This window comes from Rhinoraja longicauda, chromosome 6 (genome assembly GCF_053455715.1).
Source record: "Rhinoraja longicauda isolate Sanriku21f chromosome 6, sRhiLon1.1, whole genome shotgun sequence".
Classification (NCBI taxonomy): Eukaryota; Metazoa; Chordata; class Chondrichthyes; order Rajiformes; family Arhynchobatidae; genus Rhinoraja; species Rhinoraja longicauda.
This window is the reverse complement of record NC_135958.1, coordinates 2,841,528-2,856,251: the sequence shown is the minus strand read 5'-3', so window position 1 is coordinate 2,856,251 and position 14,724 is coordinate 2,841,528. Positions and strand designations below refer to the sequence as shown.

At 43.6% G+C, this 14,724-nt stretch overlaps 1 protein-coding gene across 1 annotated transcript in view; it reads right to left on the bottom strand.

Annotated features, from left to right (window-relative positions):
- Positions 1–3,305: 3,305 nt before the first annotated feature.
- Positions 3,306–14,724, bottom strand: part of cfdp1 (craniofacial development protein 1) — a 131,786-nt gene continuing 120,367 nt past the window's right edge. The window contains exon 7 of the mRNA XM_078400358.1: positions 3,306–6,877. Coding sequence (XP_078256484.1) covers positions 6,787–6,877 — 91 coding nt within the window. The 3' untranslated portion in view covers positions 3,306–6,786. The remainder of the gene's footprint in view (positions 6,878–14,724) is intronic.

Here is a 14,724-nt window from a genome sequence, read left to right as displayed (position 1 = left end):
TGCACCGCCATTCAATATGATCATGGCTGATCATCCAACTCAGTGTCCCGTACCTGCCTTCTCTCCCTACCCCCCTGATCCCTTTAGCCACAAGGGCCACATCTAACTCCCTCTTAAATATAGCCAATGAACTGGCCTCAACTACCCTCTGTGGCAGAGAATTCCACAGATTCACCACTCTCTGTGTGAAAAAAAACGTTCTCATCTCGGTCCTAAAAGACTTCCCCCTTATCGTTAAACTGTGACCCCTTGTTCTGGACTTCCCCAACATCGGGAACAATCTTCCTGCATCTAGCCTGTCCAACCCCTTAAGAATTTTGTTCGTTTTCTAGGATGTTTCTGTTGCCGGAAGACAGTTGGGAAGAAACTGTCCCTGAATCTGGAGGTGTGCGTTTTCACACTTCTGTACCTCTTGCCTGATGGGAGAGGGGAGAAGAGGGAGTGACCGGGGTGAGACTGGTCCTTGATGATGCTGCTGGCCTTGCCGAGGCAGCGTGAAGTGTAGATGGAGTCAATGGAAGGGACTTTGGTTTGTGTGATGGTCTGGGCTAGTCCCCTATGTTTATGTTCAAGACCAATCAATCTTTTTTGAGAATTGAATTGTTACTGAAAACACTACACAGACTTTAAACCTTACCTGACTTGAATTTGCGAGAAAATGCACATTTGCAATTGCATTTCACACAATTGTTTATGGACTGTAAATTTTCCTGTTGAATTTTTCATGAAATTAAAATTTCCCCCAAGTGAATACATTTTAACAAGTAATAATAATAATAATAATGTATTTTATTTATATAGCGCTTTTCATATACTCAAAGACGCTTTACAGAGATTTAGAGAACATAGGGAAATTAATAAATAGATAAATAAGTAAATAAATAAACGAACAGAGAAAGGAGACAGAAGGTGAGGTGACCTTCAGTGGTTGAAGGCAGTACTGAACAGGTGAGACTTCAGCGATGTTTTGAATGTGGTGAGTGTGGGGGAGTCTCTAATGGTTTGGGGTAGTGAGTTCCATAGGGTGGGAGCAGCGATGGAGAAAGCCCTGTCCCCCCAGGATCTGAGTTTGGTCCGGATGTGGAGGGATAGGAGATTGGCAGCAGCAGAGCGGAGGGTGCAGGTGGGAGTGTGCCTGTGGAGGAGGTCGGTCAGGTAGGATGGGGCCAGGTTATGGAGGGTTTTGTAGGTTATGAGGAGGATTTTGTACTGGATTCTCTGGGGGATGGGGAGCCAGTGGAGTTTATAAAGGACGGGGGTGATATGGTCACGGATCGGGGTGTGGGTGAGTAGACGGGCAGCGGAGTTTTGAATGTATTGAAGTTTACTGATGATTTTTGAGGGTGCGCCATAGAGGAGGCTGTTGCAGTAGTCCAGACGGGAGGTGATGAAGGCGTGGATGAGGGTTTCTGCAGCTGTGGAGGAGAGGGATGGACGGAGACGGGCAATGTTTTTGAGGTGGAAGAAGGCTGTCTTTGTGATGTGTTTGATGTGTTTGTCGAAGGAAAGGGTTTGATCAAGGATGATTCCAAGATTCCGGATGTGAGGTGAGGTGGATACTGGGAGACCATCAATGTTGAGGATGAAGTTTTGGGTGGATTTGGTGAGCGTTTTTGGACCAATGATGATGATTTCAGATTTGTTGCAGTTGAGTTTGAGGAAATTTGATTGAAGCCAAGATTTTATTTCAGTGATGCAGTTTGTCAGTGTAGAGTGTGTGGTGGGGGAGATTGACTTGGTGGAGATGAGGAGCTGGATATCATCGGCGAAGCAGTGGAAGTTGAGACCATGACGGCGGATTAATTGACCAAGGGGGAACAGGTAGAGGATGAAGAGGAGGGGGCCAAGGACTGAGCCTTGGGGGACACCTTGGGGGAGGGGAGCGGTGGGGGATTTACAGTTGTTAATGGAGATGAACTGGTGTCTGTCAGAGAGGTAAGATTTGAACCAGGATAGGGCTGTGCCGGTGATGTTAAGGGAGGTTTCAAGTCGGGTGAGGAGAATGGAGTGATTTATGGTGTCAAAGGCGGCGCTGAGGTCAAGTAGGATGAGGATGTTGAGGTTGCCAGCGTTGGAGGAGAGGAGAATGTCGTTTGTGATTTTGAGGAGCGCAGTTTCAGTACAGTGGTTTGAGCGGAATCCGGATTGGAAAGTTTCATACAGGTTATTGGTAGAGAGGTGGTATTTGAGTTGGGAAGCTACAGCACGTTCCAAAACTTTGGACAGAAAGGGTAGGTTGGAGATTGGTCTGAAGTTGTTTGGGGTGTCAGGGTTTAGACCAGGTTTTTTCAGAATGGGGGTGACAGCAGCGATTTTGAGGGATGGCGGGACGATGCCAGTGGACAGGGAGGAGTTTATTGTTGCAGTGATGAGTGGAGAGAGAGCAGGAAGGCAGGCCTTGACAAAGCTGGAGGGGATGGGGTCCAGAGAGCAGGTGGCAGTTTTTATTCCTGTGAAGAGGTCAGAGAGGTCGGTGGTGGAGATTGGGGAGAATTGAGGCAGGGGCTGACAGGATAAGGGGGGGCAGGTGGTTTGAGGGGGAGCAGGTGCGTTGGTGGTTAAGGTGCTGTAGATGTTGTCTATTTTGCTTTGGAAGAATGAAAGGAAAGTGGTGCATTTGTCAACTGTGAATGATTGGGAGATGGTGTCCAGGGGGCTGAGGAGTTTGTTTATTGTAGAGAAGAGTGTTTTTGGGTTTCCGGAGCCAGAGTGAATTATTTGAGAGTAGTAGGTGGAGTGGGCGCGGGAGAGGGCATCTTTGTAGTGCTGCATGTGGTCTTTGTAGGCTTGGGAGTGAATTGTGAGACCTGTTTTGTTGCGGAGTCTTTCAAGTTGGCGGGCATGAGTTTTCATCACGCGGAGTTCAGGGGTAAACCAGGGAGCAGAGTGGGTGAAGGAAACTGTTTTGGTTTTTATAGGTGCAAGCTGGTCGAGGCAGGAGGAGAGAGTGTGGTTGTAGTAGTCAGTGAGGTCAGAGGGGCTGTGGAGTTCAACGAAGGGAGAGGTGGACATTATTTCAGAGAGGGAGGAAGAGAGCGAGGTAGGTGAAATAGAGTTCAGCTTACGGAAGTGGCAGCTCATTTAATTTTAGCTTGAAAATCATTTTGTAGTAGTGGAAGTGCATTGGATCTCAATTTCCAGCCTCCGTTTTGCTCAAACTGGTACGCAAACAGTGAGTCGTCAGGAGAGAACGTGTTTCACCCATGAGTTGTTAGAATGAGGTCCTAGCCTCAATTTCAAATGAAATCCGAGTATCTCATTATCTGGCAGTAATCAAGTCTTTTGAGTTGTAGATTGCTAATGTTTTAATCTTTTGACACTGAATACTTGAAGTGGATGCAGAAATATTTCATCGCATCACAACCACTGCAAGTTGAAAACAATGTACAACATCACATTTTCAATGCAGTCCATCACCTGTCCACAGCAGTTCTATGTTATCCCACTTTCTCATCCACTCCCTACTCAGTAGGGGCAGTTTACAGAGGCCAATTAACCTACAAACCTGCACGTCATTGGAATGTGAGAGGAAACCGAAGCACCTGGAGAACAATAGACAATAGGTGCAGAAGTAGGCCATTCGGCCCTTCGAGCCAGCACCGCCATTCAATGTGATCGTGGCTGATCATTCTCAATCAGTACCCCGTTCCTGCCTTCTCCCCATACCCCCTGACTCCGCTATCCTTAAGAGCTCTATCTAGCTCTCTCTTGAATGCATTCAGAGAATTGGCCTCCACTGCCTTCTGAGGCAGAGAATTCCAGATTCACAACTCTCTGACTGAAAAAGTTGTTCCTCATCTCAGTTCTAAATGGCCTACCCCTTATTCTTAAACTGTGGCCCCATGTGGTCACAGGTAGAACATACAAACCCCACACTGACAGAACAAGGAGTGAGGATTGAAGTCGGGCCTCTGGTCCTGTGAGGCAGCAACTCTACCAGATGCTCCACTGACTGGGCCTTCTTGCAGTTAGTGTTAGGATCTGGTCAGTGCTGTTAGAATCACGGCAAGTCATTGCAGTGCAGTGCAGTTTGTTGATGGTAAGCAGCACAGTCATGGTGTGCCACTGATGGGGTGGATGAATGTTTAGATGTTTGGCATGACAATCTCGCAGCTGTTTTGACCTGTTGAATTTCATGTAATAAAATGTTTTAAATTCCTATTAGTTAGGAAATTCAATGAAGTGTCCTGGTAGCATTGGTTTATTTGATATCTGTAAGCCACCCATATTGAAAGTGCGTTAATCTTCAGTAAACGCTTTCTGCAAACAATCTGAAGTTAAAGCTCGTCACAGCTCAGATATCCAAACTCTAATGAGTGTTGGCAGAGATATGAAGATAAACTCTTACATCATGAAGGTCAGGAATGCGTTTGATTGTGCTTGAAACTCAAACAGCCGGGGGTCATTTAAAGACATTGGGGTTGCAGTTATTGGTAATGCAGTTAACAATTCTTTAACATGTCACACGTGCTCATATTGCAGTTGATAAAAATGGAAAACCCTCAAGATGTTAGGCAGATTAGGCAGTACCTGCTCTGATTATTTTAGAACAGTTTATTTTAATTTATCGCTCTTGGTTCCACATGTCTAAAATTTCCCCGTAGCTGGGACCAAGGTCACACACAAGATCCCGCCTCAGTTTATAAGAGTGATGATAGACTTGCTGACCTGTTCCCTTCTTATTCAACATTTTTGAGACGAGGGCCTGATTGGCAAGCTCACCAATCGTTTCGTCTCCTAATGTTCCCGAGAAGCAGTTTGTGACCCAGAGTGAATATCCTCCCACAGAGTTTGTTGGAAGGTTTAAGGATTTTGACTCAGTGCGTTAGGAGTGGAATTTGGAGCTAATGGCATTACTATGTCCGAGCTACCTCTGTCTCAGGTGACAGAGGACACAGGCTCATGGAAACCACTGACAATCATTTGCAAGGTATTAGATGAAGCTTGTAAAGGGTATGCACTGTGACACTGATGTTCGGAACCAGGACTGTGTAGTGTGAGCAATGGGGTTAAAATTAAATGGGCTACTTTGTCCTGACAAGGAATTACAGATGCTGGTTTACAAAAGAATCGCCAGAGTAGCTCAGAGGGTCAGGCAGCATCTCAGGAGAGCGTGGATAGACAACGTTTCACTATCAGGACCCTTCTTCAGACTGCTGGAGTAGCTCAGAGGGTCAGGCAGCATCTCAGGAGAGCGTGGATAGACAACGTTTCACTATCAGGACCCTTCTTCAGACTGCTGGAGTAGCTCAGAGGGTCAGGCAGCATCTCAGGAGAGTGTGGATAGGCGACATTTCAGGTCTGAAGAAGGGTCCCGACCTGAAACATCGCCTGAGCTGCTGCCTGAGCTACTCTGGCACTGTAAGCCAGTTTTACATCCATTTGGCTAGCTCGCCCTGGATACCTTGGGATCCCACTTTCCAGACCAGCCTCCTGTGTGATATCTTGTCAATGATCCTGCTGAAGTCCATGTAGAAAATGTCGACTGCACTGCACTCATTAATCTTCTGGTCACCTCTTCAAAAAAAAAAAACCTCAATCATATTTGCTCTCATGAATCATATTTGCCTGTCTAATTGGACTCCACTCATGTAATGTTTTACCTGCGGCCCTGCCCATTTGACCTGATCTCACTCCTGCTGACGATCTCTTCAGCTGCTTTCTCCCTCACATACTCATCGAGATTCCCTTTAACATTACCCATGGCTGACAATGTTGTAAATGTAGTCAAGCAGTGGTCATAAGCTGGTGTCACCTTTAGAGCTTGGTGACCTTTGCAACTGCATTAGCTGCTCAAAACACTTGTTAATATTGTCCGTGATTCGGGCTGATCCATTCCAGCACATTTTCAATACCTGCCAGAAAAGGTCTGACTCCAGTGAAGTCAACTCATTGATCAAATACCTCTTTATATTATTACAGTCCTGTGAAGTGATTAAACGTGTGAGGCATTAACCCTGCATTACCAGTTTAATCAGAGATCTTTAAAAAAAGCAGCAAGCCAGTCCAAGAAACAGTTTTCATCAGTTTTACACTCTTGCTTTCAATTTCTCATCCAAAATTTCAAATGTTTTTTTTCTACAATTATTGATCATATCTGGGGAAAAAAAAATGTTGATTAGTACGGGTGTCAGGGGTGAAGGGGAGAAGGCAGGAGAATGGGGTTAAGAGGGAGAGATAGATCAGCCATGGTTGAATGGCAGGGTAAACTTGATGGGCCGAATGGCCTACTTCTGCTCCTGTCACTTATGAACTGATGTGTGTAGGGCTAAATAAAAAGTGCCAATACTCAAATTAGAATAAGGGCAAAATTTACAGGGAAGATAATGACCCATGACTCACCAATTTTCATTTTCATTTGAAACATTCATGATCAAGACTGCCGATATCAAAAACATCCGTAGAGCTAAAGTACAAATCATTATTTTTGCCCTGCTCGACAAAAAAGGGTACTGCCACCGAATAATACCAACGCAAGTCTAGCCAAGTGGCAGGTTCCAAAGCATGCAATGATTCTTGTCACCTCGTTTAAACCGGACACAGTCATTAAATGAAAGACCTTCTGATGCTTACCTACCAATCATTATTTAACAAAAAATATCTTTAATAGAAGGCTGACAATTAAAAAATACAATGGGATTCACAGGAAAGGAAAGGCCGGGCATTGTTTACAGTTCTCGTGGGTCAGCCATAAACCATCGGCTGGCGGCTGCACTGATAATGGACCATGAGTTTTTTAGATGCAGATTTACATGAAGCAAATGACTTCTGGTTGCAAGATTAAAATCACGGCTTCATGTTGCTCAGTCGGACATCACGTTCCAGCTCAAACTGTCGGTGATCAACTCTGTTCAAGAAAGCTTTCCTTTCAATGTATCTGCAGGGAGAAACAGCGGCAGATTAATCTTAAAAACAGTCCAAGGCAGGTTCAATGACATTCATATATATGATTTAATGTTTTTAGTTTTAGAGATACAGCGCGGAAACAGGCCCATCAGCCCACCAAGTCCGCACCGACCAGCGATCCCCGCGCATTAACACTATCCTACACACACACACACACACACACTGGGGACAATTTACAATTTATACTAATACCAAGCCAATTAACCTAATTATACTAATACCAAGCCAACGTCGACTTCTCCAACTTCAGATAGCTCCTCTGTCCCTCCCTTCCCCTCCTCCTTCCCAGATCTCCCTCTATCTTCCTGTCTCCACCTATATCCTTCCTTTGTCCCACCCCCGACATCAGTCTGAAGAAGGGTCTCGACCCGAAACGTCACCCATTCCTTCTCTCCCGAGATGCTGCCTGACCTGCTGAGTTACTCCAGCTTTTTGTGAATTAACCTACAAACCTGTTCGTTTCTGGAGTGTGGGAGGAAAACGAAAATCTCGGAGAAACCCCACGCGATCACGGGGAGAACGTACAAACTCTGTACAGACAGCACCCGTAGTCGGGATGGAACCCGGGCCTGAGGCACTGCAAGCGCTGTAAGGCAGCAACTCTACCACTGCGTCACCACGCCGCCCACATTTGGGTAGCAAATTGAAAAAAATGTAATAGCACCAGAAAATGCTGAGAAAGCACATCAGGTCTGACAGCATTTGAGAAGATGAGACCTACAGATGCCGTCAAAGCTCACGGGCATATCATGGATTTCGAGCATTTTTCAATTTGATTTCAATTTTCACTGTGCATAATCTTTTTTTTAAACCACACAAAGAAATTGTGCGATATCTAAAGCAGTCAAAAGAATGTCACAAAGTAATTCACCTTTATGATTAGAAAAGCATTGATGCATCTTGAATTAGGTCATATCGAAGGCAGTTGAGGCAGTTGAACAAAACAATATCAAACTCATCTCTCTGTGCCCTCAGCAACGTGACACTGATTTTATTTCCTTACCAAAAGGGGTTGTTAAAACTGAGTTGGGGTCTTGCCCACTGTTTTCTCAATGCCATATGATCACCTCGCATCTAGGACATCCATACCAGTAGCAATGTCCTACCTAAAGATGCAAATCCTACTCGAACAATGTAATCAAATTTGTACCATTCCTTGCGTAGGATGGAAGTGCAGATGTTGGTTTAAACCGAAGATAGGCACAAAAAGGCTGGAGTCATCCTTGACTGGAGGCCCGTGCTGCAGCACGCAAAAGGATCTTTCACATTAAGTGGCAGAGATAGCTTCTGTGTTAGACCAAAAGTAGCCAAGAGCTAGGTTGAAGGTCGGAAAAGGATTTTTTTTTTCCTCAGTCAATGACTTCTGGATTTGGCTGGAGTTGACCTTGAATAGAGAAATGAGGACTTTGTCTTTCAACTCGTAAGTATGTTAGACTTCAGAGATACAGGGCGGAAACAGGCCCTTCGGCCCACCGAGTCTGCACCAACCAGTGATCACCCCATACACTCACACTATCCTACATGTATTAAGGACAATTTACACTTTTTATAGAAATCAATTAACCTATAAACCTGTACGTATTTGGAATGTGGGAGGAAACGGGGGCACCCGGAGAAAACCCAGGTGATCACATGGAGAACGTGCAAACCCCATACAGAGAGCACCTGCAACCATAGTTATTACCAAAGCCCTTCTGGGGAGAATAATCCCACCCTGTGCTTTGGCTAATTTAAACTTCCATATTATTAATTTTAACCGTATATCTGCCAAGGCATTAATTCACGCTATTAGACTGGTTGTTCAACCTTTAACAGGGGGTCTTTAATCCAGCTGGCTTCATGGGCAGTGATGGTTGACCTATTCCCTGCTAATCTGCAGATAGATTGATGCCCTTTGTGCCATCCTCGCTGGCAGCCCTGCTGAGAGGAGCTAAATCAGCTGGACCAGGGACTGACCCTGAAATATTCCTAAAGTGCAGAACTCAAGTGACAAGCCACGCTGTGCCTCTACCCACCGAGAACCATTTAGCTTCAATTTATAGAACAATCGAACTTAGTCTGTCAGATAGAGGATGCCTATCCAGCAACATTCTAGTTAGGCCATCCCCTTCAAAAACATTATTCATGAGCTGGAATATGATTGACTGAGCAGGGAAGGATGATTGAAGCAGCATTGAGGAAGATTGTGGTTATTTGCCAGTCCGTGCACAAGCACAGACACTTCTTTAAGAAACAAAAATGTCATTAATCTCAGCATTCAACGCATGTGCTGTGTTATTAATATGTTAGCGCAGAATGTAATCAGTTCATCTTTAGCCCTGCAGGAACTGATCTCGGCTGTCGGAATTTCTTTTGCTACGAGATAAGAAAACTCTAAACATGTATAATGGCAGTGAATTAACTCGACCAAACATTATAACCTCCCGGCGAGTTAATTAAGGAGCATCTGATGATAAAAGCAGAATGAACACACAGAAAAGGAAGTCCAGCAGAGCAAACACTGGTTGAACAGTGTACTTAATAAGAACTGACATGAAACGATGAGGATTTTTAATGCATCCAAATGAGATTCTGCCTTTGGTTAAGGAAAACCTGATTTCAAAATTGAATTATTTTGCATTGAAGGCCTTTAACTGAAATACAGAAAGAAATCACTAATAGGACAGCACTGTGGCAATTGCGTAGGGCTTCTGTCTAACAGTGCCAGTGACCCGGGTCCAATCCTGACCACGGGTGCTGTCTATAAGGTGTTTGAATGGTCTCCCTGTGACCAAGTGGGTCTTCTCTGGTCTCCTCCCACACTCCAAAGACGTTCAGCTTTTTGTAGGTTAATTGGTTTCATATTTCATATTTCAGATACAGCGCGGAAACAGGCCTTTTCGGCCCACCAAGTCCGCACCGCCCAGCGATCCCCGCACACTAACACTATCCTACACACACTAGGGACAATTTTTATATTTACCCAGTCAATTAACCTACAAACCTGCACGTCTTTGGAGTGTGGGAGGAAACCGAAGATCTCGGAGAAAACCCACGCAGGTCACGGGGAGAACGTACAAACTCCTTACAGTGCAGCACCCATAGTCAGGATCGAACCTGAGTCTCTGGCGCTGCATTCGCTGTAAGGCAGCAAGTCTACCGTTGCGCCAACGGTAAGGTTGTAAAACTGTTCCTCGAGTGTAGGATAAGGGTTAGTGTACGGGGTGCTCGCTGGACAGCGGTCGGTGGACTCGGTGGGCCGAAGTGCCTGTTTCCACGCAATAGGATTTGCACAATGGGATCCTCATCTACACTGGAGGAAACTGGAGCACCCAGGGAAACTGGAGCACCCAGATCGTGCAAACTCCACACAGACAGCCCATCTCCAACAATACCATGACTAAACATTCCTGAATGTAATGCAAAGGTGGGTAGTTGTGGTGAGCTGATGCTTCGTGTGGCATTAACTTGGGTTTTAAAGTGATTTCACTAATCCTTGGAGATTAAACAACAGAAATGGCCCCAGGCAGCTGGGAACCGGTTTGAACATATGATCCTTATCGTGTACAAACAGTATAAATCAACACAGAGCTCGTTAAGGAAGTTGTGCGCAGATAAAATTGCTTCTCATTTGAAACCAAATGCTGAAACTCATGATTTCATAAATATTCAAAACAGCCTTGATCCAATTTTATTTTGTTTATCAAACAGCAGAAACTTCTGGCAAATGCGTACACAAATAGTGACTTTGTGTAGTAGGAACACACACATGGATTTGGCTTAGGAATGACTGTAGAATATAGAAATGCATGGCACATCTGCCGTGTTATTCTGATCAGTTGTGTGGACATTCTTGAGTTAACTGGAACTGATATTGCATGAGTTTATATCAAAACTGTGCAACAATAATCAGCCAAGACTGTTGCTGAGTGGAAGAGGTGAAAGCTGAGAAGGAAATGTACGTTGTCCTCATTGGACCAGATTGGCATGTCTGATTAAAAGAGACATGGACACAATGTGTTGTAATTAAATAACCAGCATTCAAAAGATTTCAAGGACTTGGAGGGGGAGGGGGGAGGGGGGGGGGGGGGGGGGGGGGGCAGGGATTAGTCTTGTAACATTGAGGGAAATGTAGATGTTAGAATCCCAGAAATTAATTATTGTTTCCCGGAACTGTGAATAAACATTTTGTTGCTCTATTAAGAAAAACATTATATGATCATCACCACCCCACCCCACTCTCATCAATATTAAAAATAAAAACAAGTTCCATAATTAGCATTGGATAAAGTCCAAAATGTCACTTTTTACAACGTTTTAGTAATATTTAAACCTGAACTCTGTTTGCGATTGGAAGCTATAAAAGACTTAAAAAAATTCTGAATAGGTTTAAGGCAGGTATAGAAAACCCATTTTCTTCGTGATAGGGTTTAAATCGAAGCAGAAAGGATAGCTTTATCCCTTTGAAATGCAAACATTGATAATGATTGGGGCGGGACAATGGCACAGCAGTAAAGTTGCCGCCTCACAGCGCCAGAGACCTGGGTTCGATTTTGACTACGGGTGCTGTCTGTACGGAGTTTGTACGTTCTCCTTGTGGCAGCGAGGGATTTCTCCGGGTGCTCCGGTTTCCTCCCACACTCCAGACGTACAGATTTGTAGGCTAATTGGCTTTGATAAAATTGCAAATTGTTGTTATTGTGTAGGATAGTGTTAATGCGTGGGGTGATCGCAGGTCGGTACAGACTCGGTGGGTGGAATGGCCTGTTTCCCACTGCATCGCCAAAGTCTAAAGATTGCCTGAGCGATTTCTTTCTTTGAAGTTGCAATCTTTGATGCTACAGGCTTATCTTACCCCATGTGGCATATCTAAACTAATAATGGATCTGGAAAGTACATGAATAGGAAGAAATGAAGCAGGAATGGGGTCATCAAGACAGAGTCACTTTTAAAATCTTCACTGCTCTCTGACATTTCTCAGTCATGCACGTGTTGATATGGAGGTCAAGTCAGGAATCACTGCCTAGTGCACGCAATGCTACATTGATAATTTGAGGAAGGACATTCTTGCTATTGAGGGAGTGCAGCCTGGGTTCACTAGGTTAGTTCCCGGAATGGCGGGATTGTCGTATGTTGAAAGACTGGAGCGACTGGCCTTGTATACACTGGAATTTAGAAGGATGAGAGGGGATCTTATTGAAACATAAGATTATTAAGGGATTGGACACGCTAGAGGCAGGAAACATGTTCCCAATGTTGGGGGAGTCCAGATCCAGGGGCCACAGTTTACAAATTAGGGGTAGGCCATTTAGAACGGAGATGAGGAAAAACTTTTTCAGTCAGAGAGTTGTAAATCTGTGGAATTCTCTGCCTCAGAAGGCAGTGGAGGCCAATTCTCTGGATGCTTTCAAGAGAGAGTTAGATAGAGCTCTTAATTATAGCGGAATCAAGGGGTATGGGGAGAGGACAGGAACGGGGTACTGATTGTGGATGATCAGCCATGATCACATTGAATGGTGGTGCTGGCTCAAACGGCCGAATGGCCTACTCCTGCACCTGTTGTCTACGTTTCCATGTTATTCAGTAAGTTTCAATGAGGTCCCCCCTCGTCCTTCTCTACATGCTGAGTTACTGCAACACTAAGTGCTCCTTACAGAGCAGTCTGGACCATTTTCTATTGAATCACAACCTCTTTCTACTCTATTTCTGTCCCATAAAATGTTCTCAAGCACTATTGTCAATCTTACATCCTCTTGGTCAGCAGTATCTCAACCCTCTAATGTCATACTCTTTCCTATTTCCTCTAAGCTTTTCTATAACCATTTCGTCACTAAGCTCTGATAAGGCAACGAGACTCAGAAATAAAGTACTTGTCCACCAGAGTTAAAATATTGTAATACAACATTCACTTTTGAAGCAGATATCTAGTAATCACACCTACAATGGCCAAAGGTTCGGGCCTAAACAAAAGGCTTTTGCGTCTAATCATGCATCTTCACTCTTCCATCAGACAACAAGCAGATGGTTGGTTTTTAAAGTATAATCAACTTGCGATAGGCATAGCTAATAATGAAGCCAATTCAAAATCAGTCCTTTTTCCACTGAGTTGTCTACAATTCATTTCAATGTGCCACACAACATGTATTCCCAGCAACAGCATTTTGAGCATCAAATTAGCTCATGGAAGATCCAGACACATTTACATTTCAGCACTGAAGCACAAGATGCTTTGCAATTGTATGAGGATCACCAGCTGCATCTTAAAATCTCTTTTTTTGTTGCTCCAGGCTATTTCACTTCAAATTCTTCAAAATACAAGTACTTCACCTTTGAATAATTATTTTTTAAATCTTTTTTTTTTTTTTGCGTTACTTATTTCAGGAAATTTGTGAAGCCATATTCCAGCTCCAACTCTGAAATCCTATTAACATTTGGAAAATACAATGGTCTGTAGAAAAGATGAGAACGTGGAAAAAAAGGTCCTTCAATACTTAAAGGGCAACGTGGGGCTTAACACCAATTAACTTGCTGAATACGACATAAATGAACTGCAGCTGATTAAAATGTCAAACTAATTTTTATGGTCTGCTGAAAACTGCAAACCAAATTATACGAGTAATAAAATCATTTTAATTGAGATTTAAAATGAGGACCACTGCTGAGCCTTTCCTCCTTTGCTCCTTTTGACATTTTTTATCGTCTAATAATTTCTCGTGTGTTGTCATCATCTTTTAGATTTTTATTTTTAGCAAGACTTCATTTTTGTAAAATAATCTGTTATCTTCTCGACTTCTCTTAAATTCTATGGAACAGCCCTGAATCTACATGTAGTGATGGATATTTGTGAGTGTCAGTTCCACAACATAGCCCCTCAAGAATCACCTGTGCAGCGTAGGTTCACCAGGTTAATTCTCGGAATGGCAGGACTGTCGTATGCTGAAAGACTGGAGCGACTGGGCTTGTATACACTGGAATTTATAAAGATGGGAGATGATCTTATTGAAACATATAGTATAAGACAATAACGGCAGATGCTGGTACAAATCGAAGGTATTTATTCACAAAATGCTAGAGTAACTCAGCAGGTCAGGCAGCATCTCAGGAGAGAAGGAATGGGTGATGTTTCGGGTCGAGACCCTTCTTCAGACTGAAGGTATTTATTCACAAAATGCTAGAGTAACTCAGCAGGTCAGGCAGCATCTCAGGAGAGAAGGAATGGGTGATGTTTCGGGTCGAGACCCTTCTTCAGACTGAATAAATATTTCTAGTCCCTGGAAGTTACTAATTACATTAAAAATAAATTTCAAAACCATTTTACAGAAACATTTTATATTCAATGGAACAGTAAACTCAGTTCTCTGCTACTGGCACTCTTAGAAACCGGGATGGATAAATATAAATTACTAAAGGTCAGACTTACGCAGAAAAGTAGCGATGATTGGAACAGGTACCTGTCATTGTTATTCCAACTGGTTAGTAGTTAGTTAGGGGTTTATACGCTTCCATTTACACTGATGGTGCAGAGCCCAATCAAAAATAATGCTGTGAGGGAGATGCAGAGTTTGCCAAACATTACACGTAGGTTAAGTGAGCAGAGAAGGTCATGACTGATGGAGTATAAAGTTGACATTTGTTAAAGTTCAGTTTAGTGGGAAGATAAGATGATCCATTTTTGATGGTGAGAAAAAAAAGGCAGCATTAGTGTTTAAAATATCCAAGTTCACCTTATACCCTAAACAAAGTTAACATCCAGGCTCAATACAATGTATGTCTTTCTTTTAACGTTGGTAGGCCAGGGATTATAAATCCGACTCTTTAATCTTGGTCTCGTCTCCAAAG